This window comes from Perissodus microlepis, chromosome 19 (genome assembly GCF_051167445.1).
Source record: "Perissodus microlepis isolate ML-2025 ecotype Zambia chromosome 19, ASM5116744v1, whole genome shotgun sequence".
In the NCBI taxonomy this organism is placed as follows: Eukaryota; Metazoa; Chordata; class Actinopteri; order Cichliformes; family Cichlidae; genus Perissodus; species Perissodus microlepis.
The window spans coordinates 10,110,941-10,133,703 of NC_140479.1; the positions used below are offsets into that span (position 1 = coordinate 10,110,941).

The 22,763-nt window shown below is 41.0% G+C and overlaps 2 protein-coding genes and 1 long non-coding RNA gene across 6 annotated transcripts in view; 1 reads left to right on the forward strand and 2 right to left on the reverse strand.

The window, feature by feature from the left end:
* ldlrap1b (low density lipoprotein receptor adaptor protein 1b) overlaps positions 1–7,704 on the forward strand; it is a 51,012-nt gene extending 43,308 nt beyond the window's left edge. For 2 of the 4 annotated variants that reach the window (XM_084914190.1, XM_084914191.1), the window contains exons 9-10: positions 5,545–5,576; positions 6,576–7,704. In XM_084914190.1, coding sequence (XP_084770316.1) covers positions 5,545–5,576; positions 6,576–6,622 — 79 coding nt within the window. In that variant the 3' untranslated portion in view covers positions 6,623–7,704. The remainder of the gene's footprint in view (positions 1–5,544; positions 5,577–6,575) is intronic. The other 2 variants (XM_084914188.1, XM_084914189.1) reach the window with 1 other exon arrangement.
* Positions 7,705–12,749: 5,045 nt separating this feature from the next.
* Positions 12,750–16,310, reverse strand: LOC146365502 (uncharacterized). Its single transcript, XM_084915547.1, has 10 exons — positions 16,224–16,310; positions 15,790–15,954; positions 15,680–15,721; positions 15,519–15,590; positions 15,371–15,436; positions 15,132–15,220; positions 14,904–15,015; positions 14,715–14,823; positions 14,559–14,629; positions 12,750–13,010 (listed from the first exon to the last, which is right to left on the reverse strand). The coding sequence occupies exons 1-10, from the start codon at positions 16,308–16,310 to the stop codon at positions 12,750–12,752; spliced, it is 1,074 nt and encodes a 357-aa protein (XP_084771673.1).
* A 2,123-nt stretch (positions 16,311–18,433) lies between these two features.
* On the reverse strand, positions 18,434–18,932 carry LOC146365503 (uncharacterized). Its single transcript, XR_014798676.1, has 3 exons — positions 18,805–18,932; positions 18,590–18,679; positions 18,434–18,501 (listed from the first exon to the last, which is right to left on the reverse strand). It is a non-coding gene; the product is annotated as an uncharacterized LOC146365503 (long non-coding RNA).
* Positions 18,933–22,763: the final 3,831 nt, after the last annotated feature.

A 22,763-nucleotide genomic window follows, 5' to 3' on the forward strand; every position in this document is an offset into this window, starting at 1 on the left:
TTCCCACCCCCATATGCACAACCAAATACTCGGCACTCACCCAACGTGTAGACAGACACAAATAGACACTGTACAGACAGTCGCACTCCCCAAACATACTCTATATCCCAGGTCCAGGTACCCCCGCCCCCAGAGGGGCAAGCCGCACCTAGACCCAGGAGATGTAACCCTTCTCTCTGGGGTGGAGGCAAGCGGACCACCTCCTTATCTGCAGTAGCAGGGAGGCCCCGCATCCCAGACCCCAGTCTGACGGCCAGCACCTCCTCCCAGCCCCCCAGCCCTGACGGCCAACAGAACCGGGGTGAGTGAAGACCTCAAACCTCCCTACGCCCGCTCATATGTAATGTTGTTGTGTGCTGTTCTAAAGTGCATTTAAAACTCAGGAGAGCATGGTACTAGCTTCCTCTCAGAGAGCAGCACGGCTCCTCCCGAAAACCCTCAGTGTCTAAATGCATTTAAAATTGAGGGTAGGGCACCAGCGCCAGAGGTGGGTTGGAGTACAACGACCATCCTCTGGATGCTGTAAAACGTGCCCACCCCCAAGGCCCTATATGTATGTGTTATGTGAGAGTGTGAGTAATGTGGATGTCTAGGTTGCAGAATAAAATTGAGGCACAGGCGGCCAGAAGGGGACAGAGGGGGAGTGCCTCCCCTGCACCCTGGTGACATACCTGCACCCCAAGCCCTGCGTGTGTGGGTGGGTGTGGTAGAGCGGGAATAGGGAGGCAGCTGAGGATGGGGAGGGAAGAAAGGGAGGGGCAAGCGGCCCCTCCCTGGGGCCAGCTCCCCCGCTGACCCCAGTAGGCACCCCCACGCTCTGGAACCCACCAGGGCAAGGAGGCCCAGGCCCATCCGGACCGGGGCCCGCAGCAGCAGCACTGCCCAGCCCCACAGAGTCCGGGGCAGCCCACCCGACTCCACCCCAGAGAAAACTGCACCCACCCCATCATCCAATCATCTCCCAAACTACACAAGACAATAGACACCCAGGTTGTGTTCATTCTCCCCCTCTCCTATATCTCTCCCCCCACCTGCAGAGTGAGCTCCTGTAGTGAGGAGACCACCTGCAAAGATGTAACAACCTCCCCACCAGTTAGAGAGCCCCCCAGTTGGGCCGATGCACCAGAGGTCCCCTGCACTGGGGCTGAGCCCCCCTGCACCCACCCGCCCACTGCTCCGGCGACACAACAGCCAGGACCCAAGCCCCCAAGGCCCGGCCAGCACCCCAGACCGGGGGGCGGAGCACCCCCAGACCCCCAAGCCTCCACGCCCGTCCCGGACCCTCCCAGGGGCAGCCAGGCTACCAGGCCAGTAACCAACGTCCGCCAGCACAGACCCTCCCCCATCTCCGCTGTACGCAGCCACAAGGAAAACACCATCCAAGAGCCCCAGAGCTTCTAACCAGGTCATGGCCACAGCCCCCAGGTTAGGCCCTCCAGGGAAACGTCCCTAGGGACTCCCCAGACGCCCTAAGGCCGTCCCTACCCCCACATCAACCACAATAGCGAAGGCAGGACCAAACCATGACCCCCCACCCCCACTAGGTGATGAAGCCGATCAAAGGAGCCCAAAGGGATTGATCAAATGTGATGGCAAAGGTTGTATCAAGACTAATGTGATCTATTAGATGGTTTTTATATTGGTTAGAATTAAGATTATTTTTATTTTTCCAGTTAATGAAGACCATTTTCTTGGCAATGCATAGGGCCGTAAAAACAACGTGGGCTGTGTTTATTTCTGCAGTGACCTCATCCAAGTTGCCCAGCAAGCATACTAAAGGGGAGGCTGGAATGTTACATTTCAGACACTTTGATAAGTCTTCACATATCTCACGCCAAAATTTCTGAACTGGTGGACAGAACCAAAGAGCGTGGATGTAATTGTCCGGTGTATTTGCTGTGCAGTGTGAGCAGTTGTTGGAAGGCGTATAGCCCATCTTGAACATCCTATGACCAGTATAGTGCACTCTGTGTAATATTTTGTATTGTATTAATTGCAAACTGGGATTTCTGATCCATTGAAAGGTTTTTAAGCATATCTGAGACCAAAGGTTTAGGTCTAAGTTGATTGATAAATCTGCTTCCCATTTTGCAATAGGAAGGGATATTGATTCATCTATTTTAGAAAGTGTTCTGTATATTTTAGACAATAATTTGGGGGGTTTTAGACTAAGAAATTGTACCACACTTGGTGGTGTTTGTAATTCAGCTTCACTGGGATTAAATTTCTTTTTTACTATGGATTTAATTTGTTGATATTCCAAAAATCGTTTCTTGTTGATCCCATATTGTATAACTAGTCTGTCAAACGAAATAAAGTCTGTTCCTTCCAATATATGTTCCAAGTATTTAATTCCTTTGCAACTCCAATCTGAAAAGTTTATCATATTATTGTTTTGTAATATGTCCGGGTTGTTCCAGATAGGTGTACGTTTGCATGGGATTAATGAAGACTCTGTCATTTTTAGAAACTCCCACCATGCTGTCAGAGAAGAGCTAATATTGATGCTTTTAAAGCATTCATGTCGTTTGATGTTTGAGCTGATAAATGGTAGGTCTGAAATTTCTAGGTTATTACATAGTGCCTGTTCTACATCTATCCAAGGTTCATCTAAGAAGGTGTGTTTAAACCATCTAGAGATGAACTGAAGCCTGTTGGCTAAAAAATAGTGATTAAAGTTAGGCAGATCTAATCCTCCTTTATCCTTGGTCCTTTGTAGTGTTTTTAAGCTGATACGTGGGGGTTTATCTTTCCAAAGGAATTTAGAAATGTACGAGTCTAGAGATCTGAACCAATCTTGTGATGGCTTATTTGGGATCATTGAAAATAAATAGTTTATTTTTGGCAAGATCATCATTTTTATAGCGGCGACCCTTCCCATGAGTGATATGGGTAAAGATTTCCATCTAGCCAGGTCGCCTTCTACTGTCTTTAAAAGTGGGATGTGGTTTAATTTAGTTAATTCTGAAAGTTTAGGAGAGACATTGATACCTAAATATTTTATATTTCCACATTGCAGTGGGGAAGGAGAAGAATTATGGAAGGAGCAATTAATCGGAAGAACTGTTGATTTCGACCAGTTAATTGAATAATCTGAGACACTTGAGAAGGAATTTATCAATGCAATTACCCCAGAGATATTGGTTTGTGAGTTTTGGAGAAAAAGTAACACATCATCTGCATAAAGGCTGATTTTATGTTCTATATTCTTACATTTTATGCCCTTAATTGTTGTAGCCTGTCTAATTGCTGCTGCTAATGGCTCAATAAAAATTGCAAACAGTGAAGGGGAGAGTGGGCATCCCTGTCTGGTGCCCCTCAGAAGAGAGAAGCGGGAGGATGTTTGGTCATTTGTTCTGACACAAGCTGTTGGGGAGTTATATAATATTTTTAACCAGTTTATGAAACAGGGTCCAAAACCAAATTTATGTAAAGTTGCAAATAGAAATTTCCAGTTAACTCTGTCAAATGCTTTTTCTGCATCTAAAGAAAATATTATGGTTTCAGTGTTTTTACTGCATGAGTAGTCTATTAAATTAAGTAATCTACGTGTATTTGTTGATGAGTGCCTACCTTTTATAAAACCAGTTTGGTCAGGATGAATTAAAAGGGGGGTTATTTTCTCTAATCTCTTTGAGAGAGCTTTGCAGATTATTTTAAGGTCTACATTAATAAGGGATATTGGACGATAGCTTCAGGGATATACGGGGTCTTTGCCTGGTTTTTGTAAGAGACTGATATTTGCAGAGTTCATATTTGGTGGTAGTCTACCATTTTCTTTGATTTCCTGCAACATCCTGTGAAAAACTGGTGCCAGAATTGTCCAGAATTCTTTGTAAAAATCTGTTGGAAAACCATCTGGACCTGGAGCCTTATTATTGGGCATACTTATCAGAGCTTCCTGGAGTTCACCTGGCGTCAGTGGCGAATCCAGTGCTATTGCTTGGGTGTCTAATAATTTTGGAAGAGTTATGTTGTCGAGAAATTGATCAATTTCGTTTTTAGATGGGTTTATTTGTGGTGTATATAAAGTTTCATAGAAATCCCTAAAAATGTTATTTATTTTTTTAGGATCATATATTGTATTCCCAGATAAATCTTTAACAGCACATATAGTTGTTTTTTCTTTATTGATTTTTAACTGGTTAGCAAGAAATTGTCCGGATTTGTTACCGTGTTCATAATTTTGCAGGCGAAGTCTTTGTACTAAGAATTTAGTCTTTTTATTAATAATTTCATTTAATTCTAGTTTTGTCTTGCGTATTTTGTTTAATATTTCTTGATCTTGGTGTGACACATAGGCTTTTTCTAAGGATTTGATGTTTTTCTCTAGTTCCTGAATTTTTTTGTTTTCTTCTTTCTTCTTATGTGATGAGAAAGAGATTATTTTACCTCTCATCACGGCTTTCCCTGCTTCCCAGAGGACAGATGCTGATGTTCCAGGAATGTCATTAAAGCCTAAATATAGAGTCTATTCTTTTTTAAAGTATTTGATAAACTCTTCGTCTTTGAGCAGTGATGTATTAAATCTCCAGTTTTTTCTTGGTGTAATATTATTCATCTGTATTAGTGTTAAAGATACAGGAGCATGATCGCTGACAGCTATAGGATGAATCTCAGTGTCTGTAATGTTACTCAGCAGTGAGCTGCTGACCAGAAAATAATCCAGACGAGAGTAGGAGTGATGGACATGTGAGAAGAAAGTATATTCCTTACTATTGGGGTGAAGGGATATTTGGAACCTTCCTGTTATTTAATGGTTTATCTTTTACTTGCTTTAGATGGCCATAGGTGATGTCAGTAAGAAGGGTGTAAAGCTGACAGAAGTACTGCTATAAGCGCTAAATTTATGCCCTATGGTTTGCTGGATTGTTCCCTTAAAGGGCCGGTTTTGATCCCCAGAATGAGCCAAAGTACACAGTGTTGTGAAACTGCAGGATGTTTCACAGTTCATAAAGTAACAAGCAATACTTGAATTTTTGTTTCATTTCTTTTTCCTCACGCTCCTAAATAATCGTGCTTTTTACTGATCTCAGAAACCCGCTCACTCTTAAAGTGAGAGCATGCATTCAGACTTAGTAACATTTCCCACAGTGATGGTTTTTAAAAGCGCGTCTGAAAGAGTCTCAGAGTTCTACTGAAGGGATGCAGCACCCCTCGTCGGTGCTCGAGGGCAGTGATGGACGTGTCGTTCCAAAATCTGTTAAACCGATCGAGGCCGTCATGTGGCTTTCACTTGCGTTTCATGTCGCTGTGTTGTCAGCCTCCCATCAGCACAGCAGTGTTTCCTGCTAGGCTGAAGGTGAGCTCGGTGGTTCTAAACAAAGCTGCCCTCACACAGAGTAACAGAGCCACAACAATCTTTCAGAGCTTTCCTTTAATTTGTCACCAGCCTGTCCACTGCCTCTGTTGTCAGCTCTGACTGTTGTTGGGATTTGAGATTCTGCACTGCCCTCTGCTGGCTGGATCAGTCCAGTTGCTTTATAATTAGGCCTTTCAGGAGAGTTTGTTGCCTGACTTGTGATGTTTTCTTTGCACCCTCAGCCGCAGTCTGGATAGCTTTGAATCCTACTCAGGTAATAATATCATGTCACTGGATGTTGTGACCTCATCGTCCTGTTGTCAACCTCACTGTTTAAGCCTGCTCATCTGTGCGGGTAGCCGTGATCAACCACCCCACGTGTCTCCACATCATGTTTCATGACAGGAACCATTAACATAGCACAGAACCGTAGCCAGTCGACTAACTTTAGAGCACAGTGAGGAGGAAGCCTTCACTCTTTTACCATTTCACTGTTTAAAAAAGTATGAGGGACGTTTCTGCCACAGATCCTGATGTTTCCTCTACTTTGTCCACAGATGTTTGAGTGTTTGCCTCACATCCATCAGCTTTAACACAGAGATGGAGAGTGGCACGTTCATACGAAGTAAAAATAAGCCCTTCTGTTTATGATCAGAGGAGCTCATGTTAGGTTGTTATGGCTGTTTAAGTAGGGGATTTGTTTCATTTCCACATCTGGCCACATTGTTATTATTTTCTAATCATTTTCATTTGATGTCCATTTTTATGTTCCTGATTTTTGTGCACGCTGTACCGACCATTATCAAAGATCTGTAAACGTTGCAAACAGCAAATCAGATTTTATAGACTGTATACAAAAGATGGACATTATCCTTTGAAGCGTTCCAGATGTACTTTTCTTCAGCAGTGCTTTCAAGTTCCTTCTGGGAACTTGAAAGCACTGCTTCCTTAGAATTTCCTTAGACATTCCCAAACCGGATGCGATCTCTGCGGGGAACTCCTCCCAGTTGTGTGGAACCTCAAAAATCGTCCAGGAAGCCTAATTAGACCCCGAGCAAGCTCAACTGGGTCCTATCAGCACAGAGGAGAAACAGCTCTCCTTTGAGCTTCCTCCAGACGTTGCCGACTCCATCTCAGCGATTCTGCCCGGCACCCCAGTCATCTTTAGAGCTTCAGATGGAAGCCATGTCCATCTTTTATGTACAGTCTATGGTTTTACCAAAGCCGCTAATAAAATGTCTGTACTTTTTTTTCTTCTCCTTTGTCCCTACAGACTCGCTGAGTCTCGCACTAACCCCCAGGTCCTGGACATTGGGGTGAACCCTCAGGACTTCAGCACTGAAGAGTGCCTGTCCCCCGGCAAATGGGACCAAGAGGAGTCGGACTTCACGGCACAAAAAGACACGTGGGGGTTCTAACGTGAAGCCTCGGCCAAGAAGGGAAAGCCAGGGAAGCGAGGATCCCGGTGGTAAACGTGTCCGAACACTGCAGTGACGAAACGGACACTGTGACATCCGCCATGTTCCCCACCGCCTCCCTGCTGTTGTCTTCTCTCTGATGCATGCGTAGTTGCGTGACCGGAGGAGGACGGCGACACGAGCAGGCTGCTCACAGAACAGGCCAAAGCAATACAAACCATTTATTCCTTTTTTAAAAAGAAAAACATGCAGTCAGTTAATGTGCGTTGCAGTCTGTGTGTCACTCCTGTGTCTGTTTACTGTTGTGTTTGTGCTTGTGTCCACCACGTGTTTGTGTGAATGTGCAGTGTATATGTGTGCAAAGTGAGCCGAGTGCTGTTTGTGTCATAGTGAGGTCACAGAGGGTGCTGGTGAGTGTTTTATATACCTGAACATGGAGCACTGTAACTGGATTCGAGGGAAACTCACTGGTGAGGTTACTACCTGTGTGCTTCGGCCTTTTGTTGGGGACCAAAAGCTTTAAAAAAACAGTGTGTATGTGTTGGTCAGAGAGTGTTTGTGTAATAAGAACAAAGTGACAATCTTATTTTTTTTTTTTTGTATTGCAAAATCTATTTTTGCACTCTGCATTCATCCGTGTTCGAAAGCACACATTTCATGTAAGGGAATTTAATGTCCACACGTGTCAGCCTCATCATTTAGGACTATACGCAGTGCCTCTGTTCGCCCTTCCTCCTCATCCTTAAATATTTGACCCTCGGTGAGACTTCACCATCGCTGAAGACGACCTGAAAACAGTTATAAAAAACAAGCAGTGTGAGAGGATGCAGGTGTTACGTGGCGCTCCATCACCATATGTTAAATTATGTTCACTCCACTAGTTTACTATATTTTTCCCAGGGATGGATCCCAGTGTTATTTTAGCATTTGTTAATATATTCATTTAATTTAATTCATCGGTTTTCAATAAAAATCCAATTATCAGAGTGTGTCACGTTTTATTCTGAAATCTAAATGTTGAATATTATTTTTATGTCACGTCTTCTCCACTGTGGGGATTTGCTGATTTTTCTTTTCTTTCTTTCTCTTTTTGGACTGATTTGTCTAATTCAGAGCTCATAAAACTGTCTGCTTTCTTTTGCATATATATTTTTTATTTATAGATAAAACAAATAATAAAATAATCACAAATTTTTTGTAGACATTGTAATAGAAATACCTTTGTTCGCACAGTGGCGTGAGGCAAATCTGCACAAATCTAAAATTTTAATTAAAAAATTGAATGACTAAAAATAAAGTTTATGATCATGAGCGCTCAGGAGAGTTTGATGCTGTTGCTTGTCGGAGTCCTGAGACGACATCTGTCAGCGTCCAAGAAGGAGGGGATGGTGAGCCTCACAGGTAATATTTGTTGTTTCTGAGACTGCGCGCTCACAGATCGGCTTATTTCAATGATTTAAAAATATTATTTAAAAATATTTATTTAAAAATATTTAAATACTTGTAGCTTGTAATTGTAAGTTTCTTTTTACTTAAGACAAATGTGTACATTTAACTAGGAAAACAATACTCAGAAGGTGGCGCCAAATCCTCATGTTTTTTCTGCATTTGGAGACGCATGCGCACAGGATCACAGACGGATCTCGGTTATTTCACTGCTTCGTCGAGCCAAAGGTCGAAATATGGGTCGTGTATTTACGTCTTTTATTCGTTTACTTATTGTGTGGTCCACTTCTCAAAGAGCTCCAGCCGTCATCCCTCCACCTTTGCCTCCCAGGCGTGCACAGCGTGGACAGGAAGAGGCTGCCCGACAGCAGGTGAGCAGTCCACACTAAACACACTGTTAAAACGTTTTCTCTGTGGAGGTCATCAGTAAGAATAAACGCTTAATGACTCACCTGGGTAAAAGAAGCTGTCTCAGTGCGCCATCTTGTGGTGTTACAAGAACATACAGCCGATTTTTAATACGTGAAGCCAGAGCAGTTTTTTCTTTTAAATACATTTTGAAAGCTCTTTAACTATAAGTTACGTCATACATCAAATATCCCATATTTTGGAAATTGTTTTGTTAACGTGGGTGTAATACTGCTTTTAATGATACTACTGTGACGGCAGGCAGAAAGGAGAAGACACATCGAGCTGAAGTAGTGAAAGTAGAATAGTTTCAGTATCTGGCGTCAGTGCAGGATGGGTGGAGCAGGTGGAGACGATTGTCAGAAGTAAGGTGTGACAGAAGGATAGCAGCAGGTGTGAAAAGGAGAGTTTACAAGATGGCAGTGAGACCTGCTGTGGTGTTTGGTTTGGAGACAGGAGGCCGAGCTGAAGATGATTTTCTTTGGGAGAAACCGGGATGGACGAGATTAGAAATGAGCACATCAGCAGCCTGGCTGTGGATCCAGCAATCCAATTACAAAGTAGTTTGCTGGTCAGTGCTCGTCTTCCCATTGTGTTCCCCCCTAATAGTTAACACTTAAACAAATCATCAATCTGCTGAGTTGATATCTGTATTGCAGTTAAGGTGGTGTTTAAATTGACAAAACAAACCTTTTTATGTGTGATGGGTGCCACGGTGTGGTACTTCCTGCAGGTGTGTGAGTGAACACCAGGTGCTCCGGTTTATTCCAACAGTCCCAAATGTATTTGTCTGGATGTGAGCAGCGTGGAGTAAAGTGTCTGTAAGACTAGAAAAGAGGTTTTCTATGTCAATAATATTCCTTTTCAATTTTTAAGACTTTTTCTGTTTCAGGCTTAAAACTGGTTTTCTCCCAGCTTTGCTTTAACACAAAACAGGAAGCTCCAAAATCTGGAGTGTACTGTCAGAGCACACTTGAGTATGAACATGGAGAGTATTGATTTAAAAGGTATTGGCTTTTAAATATATATATATATATATATATATATTTAAAAAAAAAACAAAAACGCCCCCCCCCCCCCCCCCCCCCCCCCCCCCCCCCCAGTCCCACACAGATCAACACAACCATCAAACATATTAGAGGAATATAACAGTAACAGAAGTACATTTAAACAGGCAATACCTCTAGACTAGCAAAATAAGAGATAAAGGGTTGCCACTTGTGAAAAAATTTGGCTGTGCAACCTCTCAACGTATATTTATTTTTTTCAAGTTTTAAAAAAAACATGACATCTTTAAGCCACCGGGAAATAGTAGGATACTTAACAGACTTCCAATGCAACAATATTAGACGTCTCGCTAATAGGGGATGTGAAGGCTATAATATCCTTTTGTGTGGAATCAAGTGTAAGTGAGCGAACAGGAATCCCAAATACAGCAATCAGAGGACAAGGATGAAGAGTTACCCCAAGAACAGTTGACATAATAGCAAAATACCCTGTCCAGAAACCTTGTAGAGCTCAGGACACAGAAAAAACATGTGGCTAAGGTGACGAGGAGAACCATGGCATTTATCACATTTATTTTCCACTTCTGGATACAATTCAGAAAGTCTAGACTTAGAGATATGCACCCTGTGTATGACCTTAAATTGAATAAGTCCAAGACGAGCACAGGAGGTGGAAGATCGTACCCTCGCTATAGCCTGTTCCCAAGACTCCTCATGTAGTCGAATTCCTAGTTCTCCTTCCCATGTACACTTAAGCTTAACATTAGAGTGGTTACTAAAAGACAGAATAGCATCATAGAGTTTCGAAATGGTTCCTCTGTGATGAGGAATAAATGATAATGTAGTTTCCCACTGCTGTTCTGGAGGTAAAGAGGGGAAATTTGGGAAACACTTGGCAACAAAATTTCGAATTTGAAAATAGCGAAACAAATGGGTAATAGGGAGATTATAACGAGAAGATAAGGTGGGAAAACTATCGAAAACACCATCCACGTATAAATGTTTGAACTGTTTTATACCCTTGTCACACACACTGAGAATGTCGAGTCCAAAAGTGAAGGGGGAAACAAATGGTTGTCGCTTAGAGGACCCGAGGAAGACGGCATTACAAAATTAAAGTGACGTCTAAACTGAAACCAGATTTTGAGTGTGTTAAGAACCACCTGATTATCAGTGTACAGAGAGGGTTTTACGGGTAAAGAGGAATAGAGCAAAGCCGGTAAAGAGCCCTTACATGATGATAGCTCCAATTTACACCACGAGGAACCAGAAGATTTTAGCCAGTAGCAAAGTTTATGGATGTGAGCGGCCCAGTAGTAGGCTAAAAAATTAGGTAATGCAAGTCCACTAAATCTGCATCGCTGCAGCAAAGTTTTAGAGACCCTAGGTAGCTTCCCTCCCCAAATGAAAGAACCAATAATCTTGTCCAGTGAAACAAAAAAAATGTTTCGGCAAAAATAAGGGAATTGACTGAAATAAAAATAAAAATTTTGGTAAGATGTTCATTTTAACAACATTAATCTTACCGATTAAAGAAAGGGGGAGATTACCCCATCTTTGAATATCAGATGTGATCCTTGATATAAGAGGAGACAAATTCACTGATTTAAGGCCAGCTAGAGAGCGAGTCACGTTAATCCCTAAGTACTTAAACCCAGATGGACTGAGACGAAAGGGCAGATCGGACTGTTGAAGTTGACGTGCTGCTGTATTAACAGGAAAACACTCACTTTTCCCCAAATTTAATTTATAACCTGAAAACGAACTGAAGTTCTCCAGAATACTTAAAACAGCAGGGATGGAGCATGCAGGGTCAGTCATATATAATAACAAGTCATCCGCATACAATGATACTTTATGTGTAATTCCATTACGGATGATTCCCCTGAATACAGAAGAAGATCTCAATGTAATAGACAGAGGCTCGATGGCAATGGCAAAGAGTAAGGGAGACAAAGGGCAACCTTGACGGCAACCACTACCCAGCGCAAAATAATCAGAGTAAACATCATTAGTATGAACACTGGCTTTAGGGGATGAATAAAGAAGCCGAATCCAGGAAATAAATTTATCGCCAAAACCAAATTTCTCTAAAACTGCAAACAAGTACTCCCACTCCACCCTATCGAAAGCCTTTTCAGCATCTAAAGAAATCACAAGTTCAGGAAGTTCAGATAGACGCTTTGAGTAAATAACATTAAAGAGTGTACGGGTATTAAAAAACAATTGCCGTCCCTTTATAAAGCCATTCTGCTCTTCAGATATAATTCGAGGAAGCACATCCTCAAGGCGAGATGCAATTACTTTAGCCAATACCTTTGCATCGGCATTAAGCAGAGATAATGGCCTATAGGAACCACAGGAGGTTGGGTCCTTGTCATTTTTGAGAAGGAGCGCAATGGTTGCTTATGTGAAAGTAGGTGGTAATGAACCCGTTTCCAAGGATTCGTTAAACACAGACAAAAGCAATGGTGCCAATTTACCAATAAATGTTTTATAAAATTCAATTGGAAACCCATCCGGGCCCGGGGCTTTATTAGACTGCATAACTGTAATAGCTTTTAATACTTCTTCAACAGATAATGGGGAGTCCAATTGCCCCGCATCATTAGCACCAATAACAGGGTTTGAAAGATTATGAAGAAATGCATTCATTTTAGCTTTATCCGTGGGAAAGTCGGACTTGTACAACAAAGAGTAAAATGTTTTAAAGGTAGAATTAATTTCCAAGGGATCTGTAGTAATATTGTCATAAGAGTGTTTAATACTGGGTATCACACGCGAGGAGACCTGACGTCGTAACTGATGTGCCAACAAGCAACTAGCCTTGTCACCATATTCGTAATATGAGCCACGACTGCGTAGTAATAAGTGCTCAGCCTCTTTGGTTGACATAAGATTAAATTCTGCTTGTAAATCAAGGCGCTGCTTCAGTAATTCTGGAGAAGGGTTCAGTGTATAACTTTGATCAAGGTTACTAATTGCAGCTATAAGTTCTTTAAGCCTGGCATTAATCTTTTTATTAGCACGGACAGAGTAAGAAATAATTTGACCTCTTAGGTAGCATTTAAGAGTCTCCCATAGCAGAGAATATGAAACAGAATCATCCTGATTGAAGGACAAGAACTCCTCAATAGAGCTTGAAATAAATTCACAAAATTCATCTTTTCATCCATCAAATTCATTCACAAATTCGTGCTCCATCTCCTTGGCCGTACCTTTTAGCTCAGACATGGTAGCGTCATTGGCAGCTTTATCGATCGCCAGCTGCGTCTTCACCGCCTGCAAGTCGAACTTAATGGTAGACAAAGCATCACCCAGAGTATCCTGAAGCTCCTTTTTAAAGATGTCGGCGATATCTTTCCTCAGCGAAGCCAGCAACTCGACCTTGAGAGCCTCAATATCAGGATTAGCTTGACATGTGGGGGGCTTTGCAGGAGACGACGGCTCACTCGAGGGTGTGGTCGCGGTTTGCAAACTAGGCCTCAGTTGTGTTTGAATAGTACTGCGGGTTTTAACATTTTTTGCTGCCATTTTACGCCGGTGTTCTGACAAACCATCCTACTTTGGCAAAACGTCCTACCCGTAGGATAATTTTACGGTGTCCCCTGACAAACAGTCCTACTTTGGCAAACCATCCTACCAGTAGGATAATTTTACGCTGCCATATGACAAACTGCCCTACTTTGGCAAAATGTCCTACTGTACGTAATTTATGCACATTTCTGCTGCCAAATAATAATTCCAGCAAAAATTTAAGTAGGTATGACAGTTTGCCACTTAACTTTGCCCATCAGAGTATGTTTGTAGCTGATATTCATAAAGCCAGTACGGTTTGACACTTCTTTTTACCCATTAAAGTGTGCTTGTAGGTCACATTCACAAAGGTAGCATGTTTTGGCACGTAATTCTTCCCGTCAGAGTATGCTTCTACTTTATAATAACAAAGGTAGCATGTTTTGGCATGTAATTCTTCCCGTCAGAATTATGCTTCTACTTTATAATAACAAAGGTAGCATGTTTTGGCATGTAATTCTTGCCATCAGAATTATGCTTCTACTTTATAATAACAACGGTAGCATGTTTTGGCATGTAATTCTTCCCATCAGAATTATGCTTCTACTTTATAATAACAACAGTAGCATGGTTTGGCACTTGTTTGTAGAAGCAGTCTGCATGCCAAGGTGCTTAAGTTATACAGCTGTCACCATTGAAGTGATTGGAACACCTGACTATATAAACTTTGACAATGAACTCACTCCATTATAGTTACAGTATATATTTACTGAATATATTTACAGATACATATATTTGACATTTATAGATCCAACAGAACACAGGGAGAAAGAACTGAAAAAGAAACAGTGTACAAATTATGCACATTTGTCGCACAGGTACTTGACCAGGCTGCTCTCATATTGAGCACATCCAAAATGTGCCCATCTGGAACAAAACTCGCACTGCACCTGAAGAGGGAGAAGGGGGGGGGGGGGTGTAAGTGTATTAACCAACATTATGAATTTGATGAGAAAATAATTACTACAGTGGCTTGCAAAAGTATTCGGCCCCCGTGAACTTTTCCATATTTTGTCAGATTGCATTCACAAACGTGAATCAATTTTATTGGAATTCCACGTGAAAGACCAATGTCTCTACCCGTCTGGTAGAGACATACCCTAAAAGACTGGCAGCTGTAATTGCAGATAAAGGTTGTTCTACAAAGTATTGACTCAGGGGGCTGAATAATTACGCACACCCCACTTTTCAGTTATTCATTTGTAAAAATTGTTTGGAATCATGTATGATTGTTGTTCCACTTCTCATGTGTACACCACTTTGTATTGGTCTTTCACGTGGAATTCCAATTAAAATTGATTTGTGTTTTTGGCTGTAATGTGACAAAATGTGGAAAAGTTCAAGGGGGCCGAATACTATTGCAAGCCACTGTATATTGCATTTGTGGTTTATTTGTTTTACCATTTCAATCATACTGGAGTCAGGATCGGCTTCCAGCATGGAACAAACCACACAGTAGTCATCAGCATTACCTAGAAACACACTGACGTTCAACCTAACAGTTTTAAACAAAACTGAAAGTGCTATTGCAATACAAAAGCACATGACTCAACTTACTTTGATGTTCTAGCAGTTCGTAAGCAATTTCAGTGTGGTGCAGCCCAATGGCTTCTGGAGTAGACAGCACCCTAGTAACCTCTCCACTCAGAAGGTAGTGTTCGGCAAACTGTAAAATATGTTACAGTAATTGCAATTGATTAACTTAATTCTAGTTAAATACATTAAATACAATTGCTTATTAAATACCTTCAACACTAAAACTCCACAACTGCTGGAGTCCATCTGCTTGTTGTGTGGCAGAGTCTCCATTTTCCAATCCACTCTGGACTCTTCCTTTCCTTTCATCTTCAGAAAATTCCTAATAAAAACAAAACAAGTTTTTAAAATGTAGCCAGCATTTTGCTCTAAATAAAAAGAAAAAAAAACCCCACAAACCAAACAACCCAAAACAGATAATTAATGAATGATGAATACCTCCAGTTACGCATAACTTTCCTTTCATAACAACCTTCATTTCCAAGAGGGTCTAACAGCAGTACAGATTGTGAGGAGATTTTGACAACCTAAAATAAAAATTGTATTTAGTAGAATATGTGTATTACACTCACTTAAGTAAACATAATCAATTGTAAGCATTTTCAAAATAAGAATATGCTGCTAAAAAGAACAGTAAAACAAAAAAGAGAAAAAACACATGAGGTGTGAACATGTACCACAAGGATCCAGTGTGCACCAGAGTTCAGTGGGCACAACCAAATGTCCTCAGCCGGAAACAACATCTGTGGAATATTTTTAAGTTTATAAAGGTTTAGATTTATTTACATAACATACACTATATAACCAATATAACATCTACATTACCTTGCTGACACATTTAAACTTCCCAGAAAACAGAGAGGTTGCAACAACGCAAGACAACTGATACACGGGTTTCTGAAAAATGCAAGATTTTTTTTTTTTTAAAAGATTACAAAATTGTATAAAATACTTTTGTGAAATAACCGGCATACGTTCTTACTTGCCTTTTGTTTCCTAATGAGGCAGTGCAGGTATGCATCAATGACCTGTTTGGATTAAAAGAAGATTATTTTTACAGACCACCACTAGGACCAAAAATGATTACTTCACTTACCTCATCAGAAAGCCACCCACTGTCCTCCAGTGTGCGAAAAGAAGAGTCATACAATTTGTATGGCCCAACGACTGCCTCTACACGCCCGGTGTCTTTTGCAGCCCAAAGCCACTTCACTAAAAAATAAAATATGATAAGTTTCTTTAGTAATAACAGTTGCCATTTCTAAAATCGCGGTCAATGGCCAACGGGCCACAAGTGGTCAATGGCCAACGGGCCACAAGTGGTCAATGGCCAATGGGCCACAAGCAGACAAGGGCCAACGGGCCAACAACATAAACATGCCAGAGGGGAGTATCCATTTGACTAGCCAAACTGGCAACAATTGACCAACCGGTCAGAATGAGATTTTTAGCTATGCCACCTTTTTCCTGCGTGCTGGGTTTCTGGGGGGTCACTGGTACAAGCTCTTCTGGTGCTTGGACTGATTTTACCTGAGCTATTTTTGGTGCAAACTGAATGACAGAGGATCTGTTATTTTGCAGCGCTTCATGATGATGCTGAGGACTGCAAGGCCACATCTCAGAAGATGGGCTACTCTCAACAGGTTCAGTTGGAGTTGAGACTTGGACAGGGTGGCTTGTTCTATAGGGTTTAATGTGGTCAATACTGTATAGACTTTTTAAAGTATTTCCCTCAGCGTTTTTCAGTCTAACATATTTTCCACTGAAGTCATCAATTGTGTAGGGACCTGAAAAATCCGGTTCAAGTCTTCCTCCTTTTCGCCCACGTTTCCTCATATTTAGAAGCAGAATTTGATCCCCTACATTGTACACAACATTTTTGTACTTTTTCAGGGCCCGCTTGGCATATGCAACCTTTTGCTTGTCTTGTGACTTCGCAATGTTTTCTTGTGCAGTTTCTTTAACTGCATGTTGTGCTTCACTTTCAGACTGTACATAGTCACTGTACCTTTTGTCGTCTGGCAGAATGATGTTGGAAATCTAAAATTTTGTAGATATTAGCAATTAAAACAAGATGATATCATATTCATAAAGACATTTCTGGGTTTTTTTCTTAAATGGTTTCAATTCTTTGTTCTAACATAGAAAGAATTTGACAAACACTCACCGGCACTTGAGCAGGCACTTCTGATGGACATACTGCCTCTCTTCCATACATCAGAAAAAAAGGTGTGTATTTTGTTGTGGTGTGTACTTTTGACCGAAGTGAAAACAGGGTGGGCTCTAGATACAGATCCCAGTTATTCTGCTGGTCATTCACCAGTTTTCAGAGGGCTCTAAATGCAGGCATAGAAATATGTAAAGACAGTAATGAAAGTTTAATTAGAAGTAAATAAATTAATAAATTATTAAGTAACAATTAAGTTTGAATAACATAAGTAATGTTATTAAAAACTGTTAGATTAAAAATTAGGCATACCTTTTTATGTTGTCATTGGTCTTTTCATCTAGACCATTGGTCTGTGGATGGTATGCTGCTGTGACACTTCTTTCAATTTGCAATAACTTGCAAAGATCAGAGTTGAGCTTCAACAGATAAGGACAAGGTTATACTTATACAAGCACACAAGAAAAAAACTTTGACCCCAGTGAAGTAAAGTTAAAAAATGTAACTGAAAATTATTTAACACTTACTTCATTCACAAACTCTCTGCCTTGATCTGACAAAATCCTTTTGGGGCAGCCATGTCTATATATAATGGAGCACAAGTGCTGGGCTACCTCAGATGCAGATTTTGTTTTTAATGGGAAAGCTTCAACCCATTTTGAAAAGTAGTCAGTTGCAGTAAGTATATACTGGAAGCCGCTTGAAGTTTTAGGAAGAGGTCCAGTAAGATCTATACCAATAAGTTCCCACACTTCAGACACCTATCAAGGACAAATTAATAATTTGAATAACAATTTGTATAATGTACACATTAACATTGATGGCTAAAATTAGTTGGCAAACCCTCCTGCCTTTATGAATATGAGCTACAAGCATAGTTTGATGGGTAAACGGGGCATAATATTTACCTGAATAAACTGCAACGGTTGCACAGCAGTCAGTGGTTTCCCAACTTTTTGACACTGGTCACATTCCAGAATCTTTAAGATAAAAATATTTATGGAGTTCACGTAAATGTTCAACATTCTCATTTGTAAAAAACAAAAACAGTTAATGACATTCTCTAACGAACAACAAACTATTTAGCAACAATAGTTTGTGTGCGCATCTTCAAATCTCTGCCAGGCCTACAGGTTATTACTGTAATATCACTAATTAACCATATTTATTTATATTTTGCAAGTGTACAGTTTCTCTTTTAACTGATATCAAAAAATTTGCTTATTTTAAACGCTATTTAACAACAGTACAAACAGTTAATACATACCCATGTTTTAATGTCAACTGTCATACCAAACCAGTAAAATCTGGAACACACTGCATTTAGCGTTTTGTGTGTGCCAGTGTGTCCTCCAATTGGAGATGAATGAAACTCATGAAATATCTTCCTGGCATCATCCATGGTTTTTACTACTCTTCTGGTTCCAACAAAGAGTTCTCCATCTGCAGTAAAACAATATATATTTAGAAATTAATTTAACCACATATATGAGTTGTTAGTATTAACAATAAATTACTGACCCTTTTGTTTGAATTTTGAGGCATATCTTCTGAGGTTTTGCCTCTGCGCCTTGTCATATCCTGAAGGGTAGGAGCCCGCAGAAATGAACGTGTAAATCTCTTCCCACTTCTTCTCCATATCTACGAATGTCAGTAAACATTTTCTTATGAGCTTCAATATGTGCAGTTAACAATGCAAATAATTAAACTTATTAAATAACGACATTACCGAAACAGCCTTAAAACACCGAAGCTGCGGACTCAAAAGTGTTGTGCAAATACCACGTGTCCAGTAACTTGACAGCAGACTTCACCGAATCTGCAAATTCGACAGTTTTGTGCAGAAAGCAGATAGCGACTTCACTTTAATATTGACAAACAATCACAAAGGCTTAAAAAATCAAGTATCAACGTCAATAAAAAGTACTAATACTTACTACTTACCTATTCTCCTGCAAATATGACAACGGAGTAGCGTGAAATCACAGCCGGATGCGCTTAGCTTCCCTTTTTGTGTTGTGCGCATGCGCGCACATGCTCAGGAACAACGGGTAGGACGGTTTACGGGGTAGGAGAAATTCCCAGAACACCGGCCCAAGTAAAACTTATCAACAAGACAATCCACAAACCAAAACAGGACTGGAAATATGGCCAAAACGCGCGAATAAATAACAATTTAATCGTAATCGGCGGGAGCTCCCAGACTCGCGTCCTACTCCATCAAAGGTCAACCGGAAGTCCTCGGTATTGGCTTTTTGAGTCTAAACACATGTTTATAAATAGCAGACTTTTCAAATAAGGCCCTTTGAGGCCCTTAAGCAACATTCCAATACTAAAGCTATGTTCACAATCCTCTGCATTCCTAACTCAGTTTAGCCCCATTACAAACACAAATCTCCTTCTGTAGAAATATTTCCTCAGCAGCTTTATTCATATGCACTTTATAGCATTAAACAGCCATAACTGCTTCTCGCTTGTTTTCCTCCCGCTCCAAATTCTCCAGTCTAAGAGGCGATCGCAGGGACTTTCTCTAGCCAAGATCAAGCCATGCAAAATAATTGGTGTTCAGAAAGTTTCCAGTATTGGAAGGAAAATGACAATTCATCTAGAAATATTCTTTTGAAAGATTGTTGTTTGTGTTCAATTATAGAACACTGCATAGAGTGTGTGTGTGTTTTTTTTTTTCAAGGTGTACAACAGATGCCAAACAAACTTTGAACTAAAAGACATTGACTTTTGTAAAATAAAATATTGTAATGTCAGTTCTCATGGTGTCTTGTCTATTTACAAATTAAAGTTGAGGCTCACCTGTTACTGTCAAATACTGGTATTGGGTTAGATTGACGAGGGCTATGTAGTACAGTTATGTGCTTAAGACAAGGTAAATGGTTCAATGAATTTACCCTCATCTGTTCTCAAACCAAGAACTCAAGAATCCATCTCAACTCAGACTTAAAAGTTATGAATTCATTTTAATGCTTTCAAGAACAAAGCAGTTTTAACAAACTGACTTTAAACTTCGGCGTTAACTCTGAGATTGGCACCTGACCTTTGACTATAACCTGGTTAAAAATCAAATCAATTTGAGGACTGTGAACATGTGTCAGTGCTGACCGTGATATTATTTTTGTTAAACTGTTCGCGGGGGAGTTTTATGGAAACATTTAAGACTTCTGCCTAATTTTACATTTATAGTTTGACATGAACTTTGTAGTGATATATGTAAATGTGGTAGAATTATGTAAGAGATGATGGCTGTAAAGCTAGTGTTGTTTTTTGCAAAAATAACGTCAAGATAATGAACACTGGCATTTAAATTATGTTTTATACATAAAAGGCACTAACTGTAATTACCAAAGTAAAGAAAATGATTTGTTATACTCAGTTTGTTGGTGAACGATACTTAAAAAGTGTGTAGCAATTCGGACAGGCAATCCAGTGATTGCTTTGCTTTTTCTATGCTCAACGCTTACCTTCTTTATTACAGTCATTTTGCTGTACATGACAATATATTTAGCTAAAGTTCCTTGTGCTTGTTTAGGTTTCTCCCTGTGTTCTAGGTTCATTCAGCCCAACATCAGGAAACGTGTCTGCTTGCCTACTGTCATCTCTACAAACCTCCTCATATTCATGCTGTCTGACTCTGCTGATAAGGAACCAAAATCGCTGAAATGAACAGTTGCTTTCTAGCCTATATTTTTAAGCCTCAGTTCATCCAAAAACGGGATTACACAGTTCTAAAAATGGATGTTTTTCATTTTCCCTAATGTGTGTGCACAAAGGACACAGCCACAAGTGCTTCTACAGTGTTTGTTTTTACTTTTAGCTACAGGGTGGTTTAAATAAATGTCACACATGAACTTGTAATCTCTGAAAAATAAGGGGAAAAGGTGAGATTTGAAGTGACTAAGATACCTTCAATGCACTAAGTCGGAAGAAGAAAATTAACTCCCCTTTAGCTGCTTAAAGCAAAGAGCTTGAAGCAGAGGAAGAGAGTTGTCTTTGTAGAATGTGTGCCCGGTCTATTGAGTTAAGGGGAAAAAGCCAGATCAAAATATGTTCACAACTGTCTACTGACAGTGAAGTTATAAAATGACATAAGGGAATGCAACATATTTCTCTTCTTGTGGTTTCCAAAAAACAATTTTAAAAGAGGCTATACACATGACATTTTTTTCTACTTAATTTACTCGTGTGTGCCATCCAGAGGGAAATACCTCTTAATCAGAATCACGTTTATTGGCAAAGTATATGTGCAAACACATACAAGGAATTAGGTTCCGATTGAGGGCGTCTCTCAAGCACAAAAATGTAAAACACAATCCATCTATGTGTATGGACATACATAAATACACATGCACATATGCACACAGGTGTATAAACTAACAATATAATACACAATCTAATTATTTTATACAGAAATTACAGGATTACAGAAGTTAATACCAAAGAGTGCAGTTGCAGTCTAGCGGTGTGACAGTTCAACCGCTTAGGAGGGAGATGGCGAGGGGAAAGAAACTGTTCCTATGTCAGGTGGTCCTGGTTTGCAGGCTTCTATACTGTCTGCCAGAAGGCAGTGGGCCAATAAGTCTATGTCCAGGGTGTGAGGAGTCTGTGATGATTTTCCATGCCCATTTCCTGGTTCTTGAAAGGTGCAGGTCCTGGATGGAGGGCAGGGGGTGCCAATGATCTTTTCTGCTGCCAGTACAGTCCACTGCAGCCTGCTCCTGTCCTGCTTAGTGGCTGCTTCATACCAGACTGTGATGGAGGAGCACAGGACAGACTCAATGACTGCAGTGTAGAACTGGTGTAGATATGGTGAGGGGAGGCAGTGTTGAGGGATATCTCCACAGTCTTAAGCGTGTTCAGTTCCAGCTTATGCTGACTGCACCAGAGTACTAGCCGCTCAACTTCCTGCCGGTGTACAGACTCAACATCTAGAATGAGGCCAATGACAGTGGTGTAAAACTGCATATCAGGTTCTTTTTAAATGCATGTTGAAGGGGCGAAATATTCCTGAGATGCTGTTAATAATATTACAATTGAAGGCTATTATACAGTGGTATTAATTTAGACTGACCAAAAAAAGATTTTGAATAAAGTTAATGTCTCCACTTGTTTTAAAAAAAAAAAAAAAGCATTCTGTCATTTATATGCCCTCCGCGGACCATCCCTGCACTGCGTGGGTGATTAGTGGCTCCCTGCACACTAAGGGCTGCACACAGGGACAAGGCGCACTAGGTTACGTCAGATCTTCCCTGGGCAGGGAGAGGTGATGAACTGTATGCCACTTTTTCATTGGCATACATTAAGTACAATGTTTTATTGGCTATGGTGGGGCAGGTCACATAGTGGGTGAAGGTGGGCAGTGTGGAGTCTAGCGAGACATGATTAAAGTCCCCTGATATTAGAAGACGAGCTCTCGGAGATTGCGTTTGCAGCCTGCGGACCACAGAGAGTCACAGGCTGCCTCCACGGATGCTAACGGCTAATAGCTCAATGTCTGTGTTGCAGAGTTGTTCTTTCACAGCGACGTGCCCAAGGATACCACAACCGTCTTTAACAAACACTGCCAGTCCCCCTCCTTTCCTCTCACCGCTGTCTCTCGTCTTGTCCGCCCGCAGCAGCTGGAAGCCGGGCAGCCTACTCACGGAGGGAGTACTGCCACTGTGACCGGGTTAATGTCATTAGCTCCTCAGTCATATCAGGGAGCGACCTCACATTTACAGTGATTACAGGAAGGAAAGATGGTGTGTAAGGTGTCCTTCTCGGGAGACATCACCCCCGTCTCTTCCCTCACTGGGGATGTAGGGTCCGATCGTGGCTCAAGAGTTAGGAGTTCGCCTTGTAATCGGAAGGTTGCCGGTTCAAGACACTTCACTCGTTGCCTACTGGTGGTGGTC